Source organism: Thunnus albacares, chromosome 9 (assembly GCF_914725855.1).
Source record: "Thunnus albacares chromosome 9, fThuAlb1.1, whole genome shotgun sequence".
Lineage (NCBI taxonomy): Eukaryota > Metazoa > Chordata > Actinopteri > Scombriformes > Scombridae > Thunnus > Thunnus albacares.
The window spans coordinates 10,491,990-10,504,665 of NC_058114.1; the positions used below are offsets into that span (position 1 = coordinate 10,491,990).

At 37.2% G+C, this 12,676-nt stretch overlaps 1 protein-coding gene across 1 annotated transcript in view; it reads right to left on the reverse strand.

Moving 5' to 3' along the window:
• jak1 (Janus kinase 1) overlaps positions 1-10,228 on the reverse strand; it is a 40,970-nt gene extending 30,742 nt beyond the window's left edge. The window contains exons 1-2 of the mRNA XM_044360626.1: positions 9,954-10,228; positions 768-979 (exon numbers count right to left, since the gene is read on the reverse strand). Coding sequence (XP_044216561.1) covers positions 768-972 — 205 coding nt within the window. The 5' untranslated portion in view covers positions 973-979; positions 9,954-10,228. The remainder of the gene's footprint in view (positions 1-767; positions 980-9,953) is intronic.
• Between the last annotated feature and the right edge of the window lie 2,448 nt (positions 10,229-12,676).

Consider the following 12,676-nt stretch of genomic DNA (forward strand, 5'->3'; position numbering starts at 1 on the left):
TAAGTGTTACAGAACAAGACAACCCAAAGATAGCTGATTGCCTGTCAGGGTGGTTGGTAGGGGAGACAAATAGGCAAACTATTATAAACATTCATGTTTGAGATACGAAATACATACTGAAATATACCAATGTTTTTCAAAAGATTCTTACATGTACCAATCATTGGTATTTTTGCCTAAGATCACTGTGCCATCATCGCAGGAATTAGGCCTACAAATTACCCAGGGTTTTATTATCAGGTACACTGTATCACCAAATAGCCAGCCCTGCAATAGTTGTAATCAGGCTCGTTTGCCAATGTTTTAAGCCAGCTCTAAAAGCTTGTTCTTGTATTTTAGCCATGTTTTTGCAGTAGTTCCCGTCATTTACCATCTCTCCTCACAGCTGCTCCTCTCCTTTTGTTTAGGCTAAATGTTTGTCTCTCTATGTTGATGGAAAGAATTTTCTGTAAACATCACTACTTTGCCAAGCCAAAAAGCGACAGACAGCATCTATTAATGGTGTGAATGAGTGTGTCCATAATAGAGCCCAACACGTGTAACAGTAAACCTCGAATAAACCACTGAAATGTCACTGAGGAGTGGGGATCTAAGATGTAAAGCTGGTGATTGTGTATTTTCAAGTGATTGAGCACCTACTTGCCACACAATATATTCACAGTAAATTCTACAACACACTCACTACATTATTAGCAATTAACAGTAAATCTTTCAGTAGACAAGGCAATACTTGGTTTTGCCAAGTAGCCAATAGATCAGTCACTCACAGCATTTCTTGGCAGCATCCACACAGAGCTGCTCTACAGTGTAGCAGCCTCTGAAGTACTCCAGCTGGTGTACATCCGGTGTGTAAAAGTGGATCTCCAGGCCCCAAGAGGAAGTGGGAGAGGAGGAGAGTGGGGCCCTCTTGCTGGATCTCCTCATCTTCCCACAGAGTTGCCTGCTCAACTCCATCACCCACAGAGTTGGCATTCAGACACTGGATAAAATAAGTGACAAAGAGAAATGAGGAGAGAGGGAATGTTACATTAAACATTTTATTTAAAGTCATAGTTTCTGTATGAAGCAATTTTGGCTTGTATGTTGTGTACTTCAAAGTAAGCTTTCTATTCAATTAATTTTAGGATAGACAATACAGGTGAGAACATACACACTTGGGAAACAGCAGTGATGGAAAACAGTTGTTGCACCAGAGGGCCAAATTTTAGAATTAAAATTTACATCATTTAACCTTATTTAAAATTTTCTTACCCATAACTTGCTGTATTGTGATGGTCAGTGGAAAGTTAAACCAAACTTCATATACCTTGTTTTACAATAAACTGCCATTAAGTAGGCTAACATTCATAATATTAGCTTATGTCTTATGCCAAGTTTAAAAAACAATAGCTTCTGATATCAAGTTCATCAGAGTAAGCCCATTATAATGTTTGCCTGATCCCCCCTTTGGTTAATGACACTTTGTCTTTGTGTGATTGTGTGGTGAGCTCCATAAACAGCAGATTCTGAGTTCAGTGTTCAGTAGTCTGATGACTCATATTTATACCGCGCAGAGCCCCGACACACAGACGCACACACAATACAGTGATGCCTCACTAAACCCCCAGTGCAGGTGAAATTACGTCAGCCTTTGAGCTAAGATGATGACATCTAAACAGGAGTTTGAGACAGATCATTGCTGTGTAGGAGCAGCAAGGAATTTGAGCGTCATCACTGTCGCCTAACTGTCAAGACCAACAGCAAAAACAGCACGTCCACAGCAGCCATGAGTCTTTCATCACCGTCTATAAGCCTATCACCATAAACACGTTATCGACTTATTTTATGATAACGTAATTATCAACAGTATCATGTTTGCTGACCTAAATATTGCCCATTTGTGTTTGCATGCGTGTTTGTTTACATAAGAATGTCACTGACATTTTAGCCACATGTCCCATGCGGGGAACGCACAAGTGAGTGGCGCCACTCATATGGCATTAACCATAAATAACTCCGTCCCGGCCCATGATGGTGGTTTGGCGTTTTTACAAAAGTATAGCTCCCACCCTCCGATCCCCCCCGTGCCACCCTGGTGAGTAAGCAGCTCAAGGTAAGGATGCTACTCCATCCTGAACCCACTGAAAGCTGCTGCCATCACTGCCCGGTCACTTGCAAATGTTTAATTTGATTATTTATTCGTCTACGCTTAACATTTATTTATTTTATGTTTAAAACTAAAATTAAATGAAAAATGCCCTGGTAACCGTTTTAGATCACATTCATGGTCATACTGTGCACTATTTAACAATATATGCCAAAAAAATACAAAAAAAAATCAATTTCTTATATCAAAATCCAATCGTGTTTTCTTCCGTGTGCTTACTTAGGCTTGAACTAACCTATTTCAACCAATAATATCATGACATCCACCCATCAATCAATCTTCAACTCTTAACGGCACAGAGCTAAGATTCATTATGACACGCCCACTTTTCACCACTCATACAGAAGTGAGATACTCTTTCAGGCCTTTCAGAACCCTGCCGTGAAATAATCACAAAATAACATTTCATCGATCGGATTCACAGCTCTGTTCTGACTACCTCCGCTACCTATCTTCATTCACTCTCTATCTCACTTGACCAAGGCTGCTCTCTCTCTCTCTCTCTGAGTTGGGGAGGAGGGGCCACCTTTGAATGTTGTGTTTACAAACACCAACCAACAAACCCTGCATAGTATACCTTTAAAGTGAAATTAAAAAAGATAGGCTATAAGAGCTTGATTTAAACAGAAATACATGTGTGCTGCCTGTCTTATTATTCCATCATCCATATGGTAGCCCGCCGTTATGTGTCAGCATTTCAAATAGGCCGTAATTCAAATCTTTCATCATATGGAGCTCTCTTTTATTGATTTTTAAATGCTCAAAAATATGTTCCATTGACTGTGCTGCATTTGACTATGTTAATGTAATCAAAATCATCACTGAAACTCATGCCAATGGATTCTCTGATTGCCTGATAGTTCATATGAAAAAAAAAAAGAACAAATAGTCAAATCTTCATAGTGAACAGCCAAATCTGATTCAAATTCTAAGTTGGGTACACAGAGAGAAAGAGAAAGTGATCCTAAGTCCAGTAACCTAAATATAGGACATTTCCACGACAGGAACTTTCCCAGGGGAACAAGAACCTTTTTTTAGAAACTCGAAGACTGAACTCTAGTCCCCGAGTTACAGGGACTGACAACTTGATGAGTCATGATGAGTCATTGTTCACCATTTTTTGTGATTGTCTGTTCTATCTTGTCATAACTCCTGTTAAATCTGTTTTACACAGTTAAGTTAAAACAGCCAATACTAGCTCTTAAAATTTCTCTCTTTTTTTTTTAAATCCTGTGACCTCCTGCCTCCTCCCCTGGAAAGTGGGCCATCATTGAACAGTCATCATTGCTCATGATTCTCATTCGCTACAGCTGAATTTCTTGAGAAGAGATTTTCATTGAGTCATCGGTCAGATTTTTTTTTTAGTGAGTTAATCACTCAGTGTGTCAATTTACCACATTCTTCCGCTTCCTATCTGAATTCAACTTCACACTTTTGAATGTCGCTTATAGGTGTAATTTGTACTATTATTGTACTACTATTAAACACAAAAATATCTGTACTATATTTGGTTTGATCTTAATAAAGCTATCTTTAAACAAATAACATGGTTGGGACTGCTTGAGACTGGTAGCACTAATCAGATGCCAGCACTTCCCTTGCTAGAGTTTTGCAATCATTACACCACATTTTCAAGGCCATTTTAGCTGAAAAAGATGATGGTTTTCCCCTCCCCCCCGTTGGTGACATCACTCTGCCTTGTCTGCATGCCTTTCTTTTGAAAAAGTTAAAATGACACTATTATTTCTCACAAACAAAAAATGAGACCTTGCAGCAGCTTAAAGACAAATAATGACAGTCAATTCTGACAGTTGTGTAGGAGATTCAAATAAGTATACAACAGTAGTGGACTGTGGGGTCTCGCACTGGGCCTTCAATGGTCAGATTGATGACCCTCCTATTCACACACACACACACACACAAAACAAACCCAACAAAAGCAACTAAAATCGAAACAACATGCAAATCATTTCATTAATCCCACATAAAATAAGTCCATCAAAAAAATGCTTCCGGCACCTGTTCACACTTGCTTAACAAGCTGAAACTATGCAAACCTCGTTATTTCTCCCAGTAAGGCATTAGCGGAACTGCCAACCCGATGGCCTAGATGTTCGCTCATGTTGCTCAACAATCAGCCAACAACAAAGGAAAGAATTTTTTTAAGATAGAAATTAGGCCATATGTCTCACACCAGCAAATTCAAGCATTGAGAATAAATAATAACTTACTATTTATTATTTTAACAATAACATTATAATTACTAATTTGTGATATTTTATTAACTAAAAATTACACCTCTAAAAAGTGGTCTGCAGTGAGGGCTCTGACAGACCACCTCTGGTCAATACTGCCTCCACTAGGAGGCAGTAGGAAATGCTGCATAAAGGCTGTAACAAACAACTTTTTTCATTATCAATTAATCTGAAAATTTCTGAAAATGATAATGTTATATGTCTATAATATGTCAGGACATAGTGAAATATGCCCGTAATGAAGCTGGAACCAGATAATTTCTTCTTAAAAAAAACAGACTTAAACGATTCAACTAATTATCAAATGTGATGCTAATTAATGTTTTTCTGATCAATTAATTGATTGATCATCTAATCGTTTCAGTTCTCCACTATAATTTCGAAACACGCCTGTTGTCACTTAGAGGAGGACTGTGAACGACAATTTCACAAGCCAATAATCCGACATTTATAACCCATTTCACACAATGATTGGCCAGACAAAATACACAGTGTCTAAACTTCTGTCTTTAGTTCTCTGTTTTCATTTGTTACACAACTACTTCTGGCACTTATCTTATGTCTTTTCATGTTGTCTTATAGGAGAAAGTATCCGAAAATGTGCGACATTATTCCCAAACATAAACCATAACACAAACCATTACCATATCTCACTCCTCTCCATGACAACCGGCTTTCTACTGCATCTTCGAGTCTGGCCATTTGGAACGATGATACCAGCTCTTTTTTTTTTTTTTTTGGTCGAACATCAAGTCTTACGAACTAGTCCTTTTTAACCAGGTAAGTGTTAATTGAGTCAGGTCAATTAGTTTTTTTCCATACAGTGACTGCTAAAGTGAACAACAATGTGTCATGCAGAAACAAAGAAAACAAAAGAGTGACATAACAGCAATTCTCAAAATTGTTGTGTTTTCTGTATTATAGCTGATTATTGGAACTCATGACAATTTGAAAATGTATTTAAATTAGGGCTTGGCGATATATTGAACTAATTAGATTAATCAAGATATTTGATTTTGCGCCATTGTAAATGGTCTATATCATGAATATAGAGTTATTACAACATGCAAAGAAAGGTTGCTTTTAGTCAAAAAGTAATGCTGATGATCCCATAAACTGTGGTGTGAATGACAATATATGCGCACTTGCTGCAGTTCACAAGACTGTTGTGACTCCAGACATTTCCAGACTCAAGGTTGCTAGCCGGCTCTGGCTCGTAATTTCACACACATCACATCTATGACACAGACAGACTGTGAAAAATACTTTGATTGACATTGATCTGAGCTTTCATTTTTTTTTCAATTTTGTGTTGATGGGGTATTATTATTAGTCATGGTTGGTGGGCTTCCATAGACCGTAGCTTCGGGGGACCCCCGTGGTCCTGACAGGCATGCCTGCTATTATTATTATTAGTCATGTTATTATTATCGTTATTGTTATAATTGTTGTTATTGTGCTTCTCTGTGTCTATCTCTCCACTCTGCCCCTCCCTCTTTCTCTCTCAACCCAACCAGTCAAGGCAGATGGCCGCCCATCTAGAGCCTGGTTCTGCTTGAGGTTTCTTCCTGTTAAAAGGGGAGTTTTTCCTCTACCAAGTGTTTTCTCATGGGGGAATATTGGGTCTCTGTAAAATAAAGAGTACTGTCTAGACCTGCTCTATGTGAAACGTGCCCTGAGAACTTCTGTTGCGATTTGGCACTATATAAATAAAACTGAATTGAATTGAATTGAATATTATCCAGTTATGAGAGGTGTAGCAACGGGAGTGATATATACACAGTCACATTACAGTGGGATGGGGCTTCTGGGCTCTGACTGGCTGAGCGGGACACACACACAAATAACGTGCGCACACAGGAGAAAACATAACAAACACATACAAATATATATATATATATATATATATATATATATATATATATATATATATATATATATATATATATATGCGCGCAGTTCTCGAGAAATGATGAGAAATTGGCCCATTCCGGACAGGCATTGCATCAGTATGCATAATTGATGACAGCCTTGCAAGTGGTGAAGGTATTTTATTATTCTTGCTCAACTGCCTTGCGCATTAAGTCACTCCAAGCATCGCCCAGCCCTATTTGAAATCCATCTGACTGTAAGAACAGCTCATTGTGGAGTATATCCGCAAGCTAGACAAAGCTTATGCCCAATTACATTCTCATTAATAAATTGTTTACATAAATCATTAACAATTTGTATAAGCTATGACTAGGAGTGCGACGGATCACAAAACTCGGATCGTATCACGGATTTGAGTCACAGATCGGATCATTTTTCGGATCAGCAAAAAAAGGGGGGCGGGGCGGGGACAAATAAAACTTTGTTTTCCATATATTCTATAAAACACTTACAGCAAGGAACTCTTGCCCTTGGTCTTAAATGAAAACAACATTCAAAATGTCCAATGTTTAAATAAAATCTTAAAATATATAAAATATTCAATGCTCAATTGCGCATCGGTAACGTCAGTTAGCTTGCTAGCTAATTAGCTGATCAGCAGCAGCACATTAAACAGCACGTAAAAATACCTGCAGATGTCACCTCGGACCCGTTAGATGCTGGTTTGGTCGTTGCTCTTCAAAATCCCTGTTAGCGACACGCTGTCTGTCCATGACTTGTACTTACAGCAGTTTGTTCACATTAAATTTTGCGGTTCACGAACCGTGGGGGGTGATCCGTACGGATCACGTATCAACTACGATCCGTTGCACCACTAGCTATGACCCAAGTAAATTGGAAGCTAATATGCACAAACAAATTATTTGAATCATTATTTTTGCTCAGCCTCTCATTTGTCCAGCGACACAGAATGCTCAGAAACCTGGATAAGCTGCACTATGCTAGTTTCTATTAGGAGTACTCCAGGTAGCATATCCAGGTTTCTAAAAAAAAAAACAGGATAAGACCTTATCCAGGTTTCTAAAAACCAGGACACAAGGTTTACATATACAGTATATACAATATAATAATATAAAATATATAGGCTATTGTTGTACTTAATTATCGTTATAAAACATCTTGCTTTCTTGGTTGCAACACTGTTGCTCATGGGCACACTGGAGAAACATGCCAACTGAAACATGCATGTGCATTAATCAATAATGTCATCAGTGTGTCATCTTTTCTCATTTTCTGTATGTTTTTCAGGATTCAGCCCCCAGATAAGCATTTTGACGTAGAGTGTGTTTATTCATAATCACTTCCTTACTGACATATTGATATAACCTCTGTCAGTTGGTCACAAGGAAAGTGAAGAGAAAGCTGCCAAAAGTTTCTTTATGATGTTCATTAAATGGGCTCTCCAGCACAGCAAACAATCAACTTCAATAACTTAATCAATAAACATTTCATACTTAACTTTACTGTATAGTATTAACACTGAAATAAGAATGTTGACTGATTAACAGAATTTAAAGCAGAAAAATAGTAACTAATGAGTGAAAGTGGTTATTAAATATTTAGCTGTTTAGTTAGATGGTTACTTACCCCTGATTTTCAATCTCCTTACAAAATAATCCAAGTAGAAAATGTCAATTCAATATTCACTTTCAATTTAAAATTTCATAAACTTAATTCTACATTGGGAAGGGGGCACTTCTTGCTTAAATTCAACACATGGCATGCATGGACAGGAGATTAAAAAAAAAATATTTCATGTTATAATTTTCATTAGAATTCAGCAAAATATGACTAAACATGACCACACTATGTCTCAGTTGTTGAAAGACGCAAAACCTGGGTCTGAAATGACAATACAGTGGGAAGACAATAGGCTTGTAAAACAAAACCATAGTTCACTTGGTTATTACAAGAAAACGTTAAGTAAATGATAATCTAGTGCTCTTTGATGTTAAATATCAGGTTATCACAGCGAGGACCAAAGGGTGGCCCTATTTCTTTTCTTCAACTAAAATGAGCCAAGCTTGAAAATTAGGAGGATCAAACTACTAAGAATATTCATTTCTGATCTCTAGCCTACATCTAAATACAAAAAAAAAAAAAAAAAATCTGATTACTCATCTGTATTTGCATCTGTATTCCAGTTTCATTATCATTTATGCTCAACATTTAGTATTTCAGATGTCAATTTCCTTTAAATAATTTTACATTAGCTACACCTTACGTCTGGGTGAAAAATTACACTTCATATAAGAAATACAAGTCAGTAAAATGCTGATTAAAACATAACTGGTTTAAGTGCTTTAAACATTCAAAATCTAACAGTGTGTGTGTGCCTGTGTGTGTGCCTGTGTGTGTGCCTGTGTGTGCGTGCCTGTGTGTGCGTGCCTGTGTTTTGGGCTCAAGAGGAAGAACATACTTTTGTCAAGCTTACCGTTTACTGGTATGACGTTTGTAATATTGGCATATCTAGGTAGGGCTTAAGCATGATGATTATTTTCATTATCAACTACTCATATTGATTAAAACGGTCATGATATTGATATGATGATCATTGTTAATCGATTAATGCTTATTTTCTCAATTAGTTCCTGGTTTGTTAGAAAATGATGAAAGAGGCTTATTACAAGTTTGACATCATCAAATGCCCAACAATCCAACTAATCAAATATATTCAGAGTTAGAAAAACATTAACTGTGCTTACTTTTGAGAAAATAGTGAATTTTTTTGCTATTTTTGCTTGAAAAACTATTCATAGATTGTCAAAAACGTTGCCACTTTTCTGTCAATCAACTAATCAATTAATAGACTAATTTTACGGCTCCAATTGCAGTTGGCGGATATAACAGTGACACGTATGATGAAACACTACAAACATCATTTTTTTGTTTTGTTAAAGTGTTTATATTTTCAAATTAACATAATAATAATAAAACCTAACCGTTTCACTTAAAACCATCTTTATTAAGTTGGAGCAGGGTCCCTGTGGCAAAATGAGGAATAGATTTCTGTTTTCTTCCACACGCTGTTAGTAAAATGAAAGAATGTAAACAGCTGACTACTTCATTTAAGGATTTCGTTTTGTCCACTTTCATGTCTCCAAACAGAAGTACTGAGAGTTTGTCATATTAACATGGACAAAGTTAGAAGATTCAATCCAATATAACACCCTTGAAACCGAAATTTATAACCTAGTTTTTTTTTATCTTGGGATGGTGTCAAACCATTAAAGCTTAGTTTGTGAATGCGTTGGTGTGTTAGATTGCATCATATAATAAAATGCTTACTATTTTGGCCTCACCCTGTACACAGTAATTCTATTGTCTTCTTACGATTAAATTTTCATTACACTTAACATCGTCACAACATCTATCTTTCTGTCTGTAATGTGGTAGCGAACATTGATGGAGGGCTTACTACTGTAACCGTCTCTCGGTGGTTGACATTAGCTTGTTAGCCCGTTTGTTGGCTGGTCAAAGCAAACAACTAGCTGGATATTAACGTACCCGACTTGCCAACAACGGAGAAATATGGCAAACACGTGGCTGTATTTCTGTGTAACCGAAAAAGAGAGCAATTGTTTTCGAGAGGAACAATTCACGAACGGTCATTTACTCACCTAGCAAGCTTAGCCAGACAGCTGGCAAGTTACTTCCGTTTCGGTTAGTGCATTTGACGCTTCGACCAAGTTGGAGCTCCTCTCGACAAGGATTTTGAATGTCGTTCGTCGGCTAGTTTGATGCCAAAACTTCCAAGATAAAACAAAAAAAAATATCCAGTATCCAATAGCGAAGAAAGGTTTGGTTAATTCCTTCAAATTTCTCGATGTGTGATGGCTTAAGCCGAGACGTAGTCCCCCCTTCTCTTCACTAACTCTTCCTGACAACTCGTCCCCTTTCCCGAAAACAACGTAGTGGCCTTCTATAGAAAAAGGCCTCTGATTGGCTGCTTAGTGCATCACTCAAGATGACGACATTAACCCTTTGTTGGCGCTCTGTGAAGCTGTGGTTGTGTATTGTGGTTGTATATTGATGTTGTGGGGACAAAAGTCTGTTTTCACACAGTTACATTGTGGGGATTCACTTTCTATTTGGACACAGAAAGGTGGTCTCCTTTAAATAACTTTATTAATACCCAAAGGTTGTTTGGTCACCTATGAACAATGACAAGTAACAAAATAGACACAAGTCAGACAGGTCACAACAAATAATATATGATATACAGTACTGTGCAAAAGTGTTAGGGCACTTCAGATGTTTAGATTTTTATCCATAATGCAATACCGTCAGGAAGGCACTGATTGATCCCAAATTCATTCTGCGGCATAAAGCCAGAGTCATAAAGTCACTATATTCAATGATCAGAAGAACAAGGAGTCCTGCAACAGATTGTATGGCTCCCACAGAGTCCTGATCTTAACATCATCAAGTCAGTCTGGGATTATATGAAGAGACAAGAACAACGGAGACAGTCTAAATCCACAGAAGAACTGTGGAAAGTTCTCCACGATACTTGGAACAACCTACCTGCCAAGTACTGTGAAAGGCTGTGTACAGGTGTACCGAGGAGTGGTGCTGTTTTAAAGGCAAAGTGTGCTCACGCCAAATATTGATAGGTTTCTTCTGTTTACTGAACTTTCATTGAAGTTAATTGATATGGTATTATTTTTGAAAGCATCCTCACTTCACATCTAGTGCCTAAAACCTTTGAACAGTATTGTACACACTTCCACAACAGTAGTAACACAAACACAAATGAACACATATCCCAAGAGGACACTAGTGTTGCTCAGGAGTCACTAAATTAAAAGACAATGTAAATACCAGTGATCAATCAATAAATAAAAGGCTGCGCATATAGGGATGTACATGAAGATGAGACTGATAAAACAAGCAAAGAAATATGAAATTAAATCTTAAAGACTGTGGTGGAGGAAGTAATGAGATTATATACAGAAGTAAAAACAGCAATACCACAGTGTGAAATTAAGACAGGAGACCTGCATTCATGCAGAAGTATTATCAACAAAAGTAGCATTGTAGAATTGCCCCTTTTATACTGTCGTATTATTAGACTATATATCCAATATTGTTGTATTATTATTATTATTGATGCATTCATGTGTAAGCAGTACTGTACTTTATTGCTGCAGCTGATCAAGGTGGAACTGATTTTAACAACTTTATAGTGCGTTATATTTTATAAACTAATTACATGTCTTGTACATGAAATTTGAATCTAACTGGTAACTTATAAGTGTCAGATAGATTTAGTGGAGTTCTTCTTCTGGATTCTTCTGAAATGTAGTGGAGTATAGAAAAGTATAAAATGGAAATACTCAAGTAAAGTAGGCTAGTAGGCTACCTCAAAATTGTACTTAAGTACACTTGAAGAAATGTTCCACATTCCACACTTGCTTAAAAATGAACTATTGAGAGAACAATAGCTGTGAAACAAATATATATATATAAATATCTCATAAAACAAGCAAGTATCACACGCCACACACATTTTTAGACTACTAAAAGCATCCAACAGGGGAGAATCTACAATTTGCATCCTTTCCTCCATAACACTTCCTAATGAATCCTGAATCAAACCCATTATGGAACTGATTAATGAACTTGTTAATCCTATTCCTATAATTGGCAGTAATGTTGTTATCTCAAAAAACAAGGCGCTGGCCACAAAATTGTAATGGACAACATTTAAAAGCTTCCCTGAAGCAACCTTTAAGGACTTTAGTTTCATGAGGAAAAATAATAAAAATGGACTGTGCCTCTTTAAACACAACGTCATACCAATTTGAACCCCAAATATTTTTTTTATGAGGAAACACTTTCAACCTGCTGATTTTTAATGAGAATTGGTGATGCCGCGCTTTTGTTTTTCTATGGTAAATCACACCAGCTGATAAATGTGTCAACCTCATTTCTGTAGGTCTGGTTTTCACCGCATAGTACCAGGCTGACAAGAGAGGAGACATTAGATGTTAAGCTACGATTTGGAAGGGTTGGTGTTAAGCATGTGTTTATGACTGTAGTTAGAGTAAATCCCCTGGGAATTAATATACATAAATTCAGTTATGCACAATTTCTGAACACCGAAGCAGAGAGGGCAGCTGTCATTCATCTTTGCTCTTCTGTAGGTGGCAAAGTACAAAATGTAGGTAGTTCCCTCAAGACCTATGTTTGACCTATCAGAAAACATCTTGATTGTGTTTCCAAAACCCCACAATATGTAGTCATAGCTTGTGTTTGTAATTACCAGTGCTAGGTCCCCATCTCTTGCTTATTTGCATAACTGTCCTTTTGGATGTGGCTGTTTACTGGAAACTTTGAG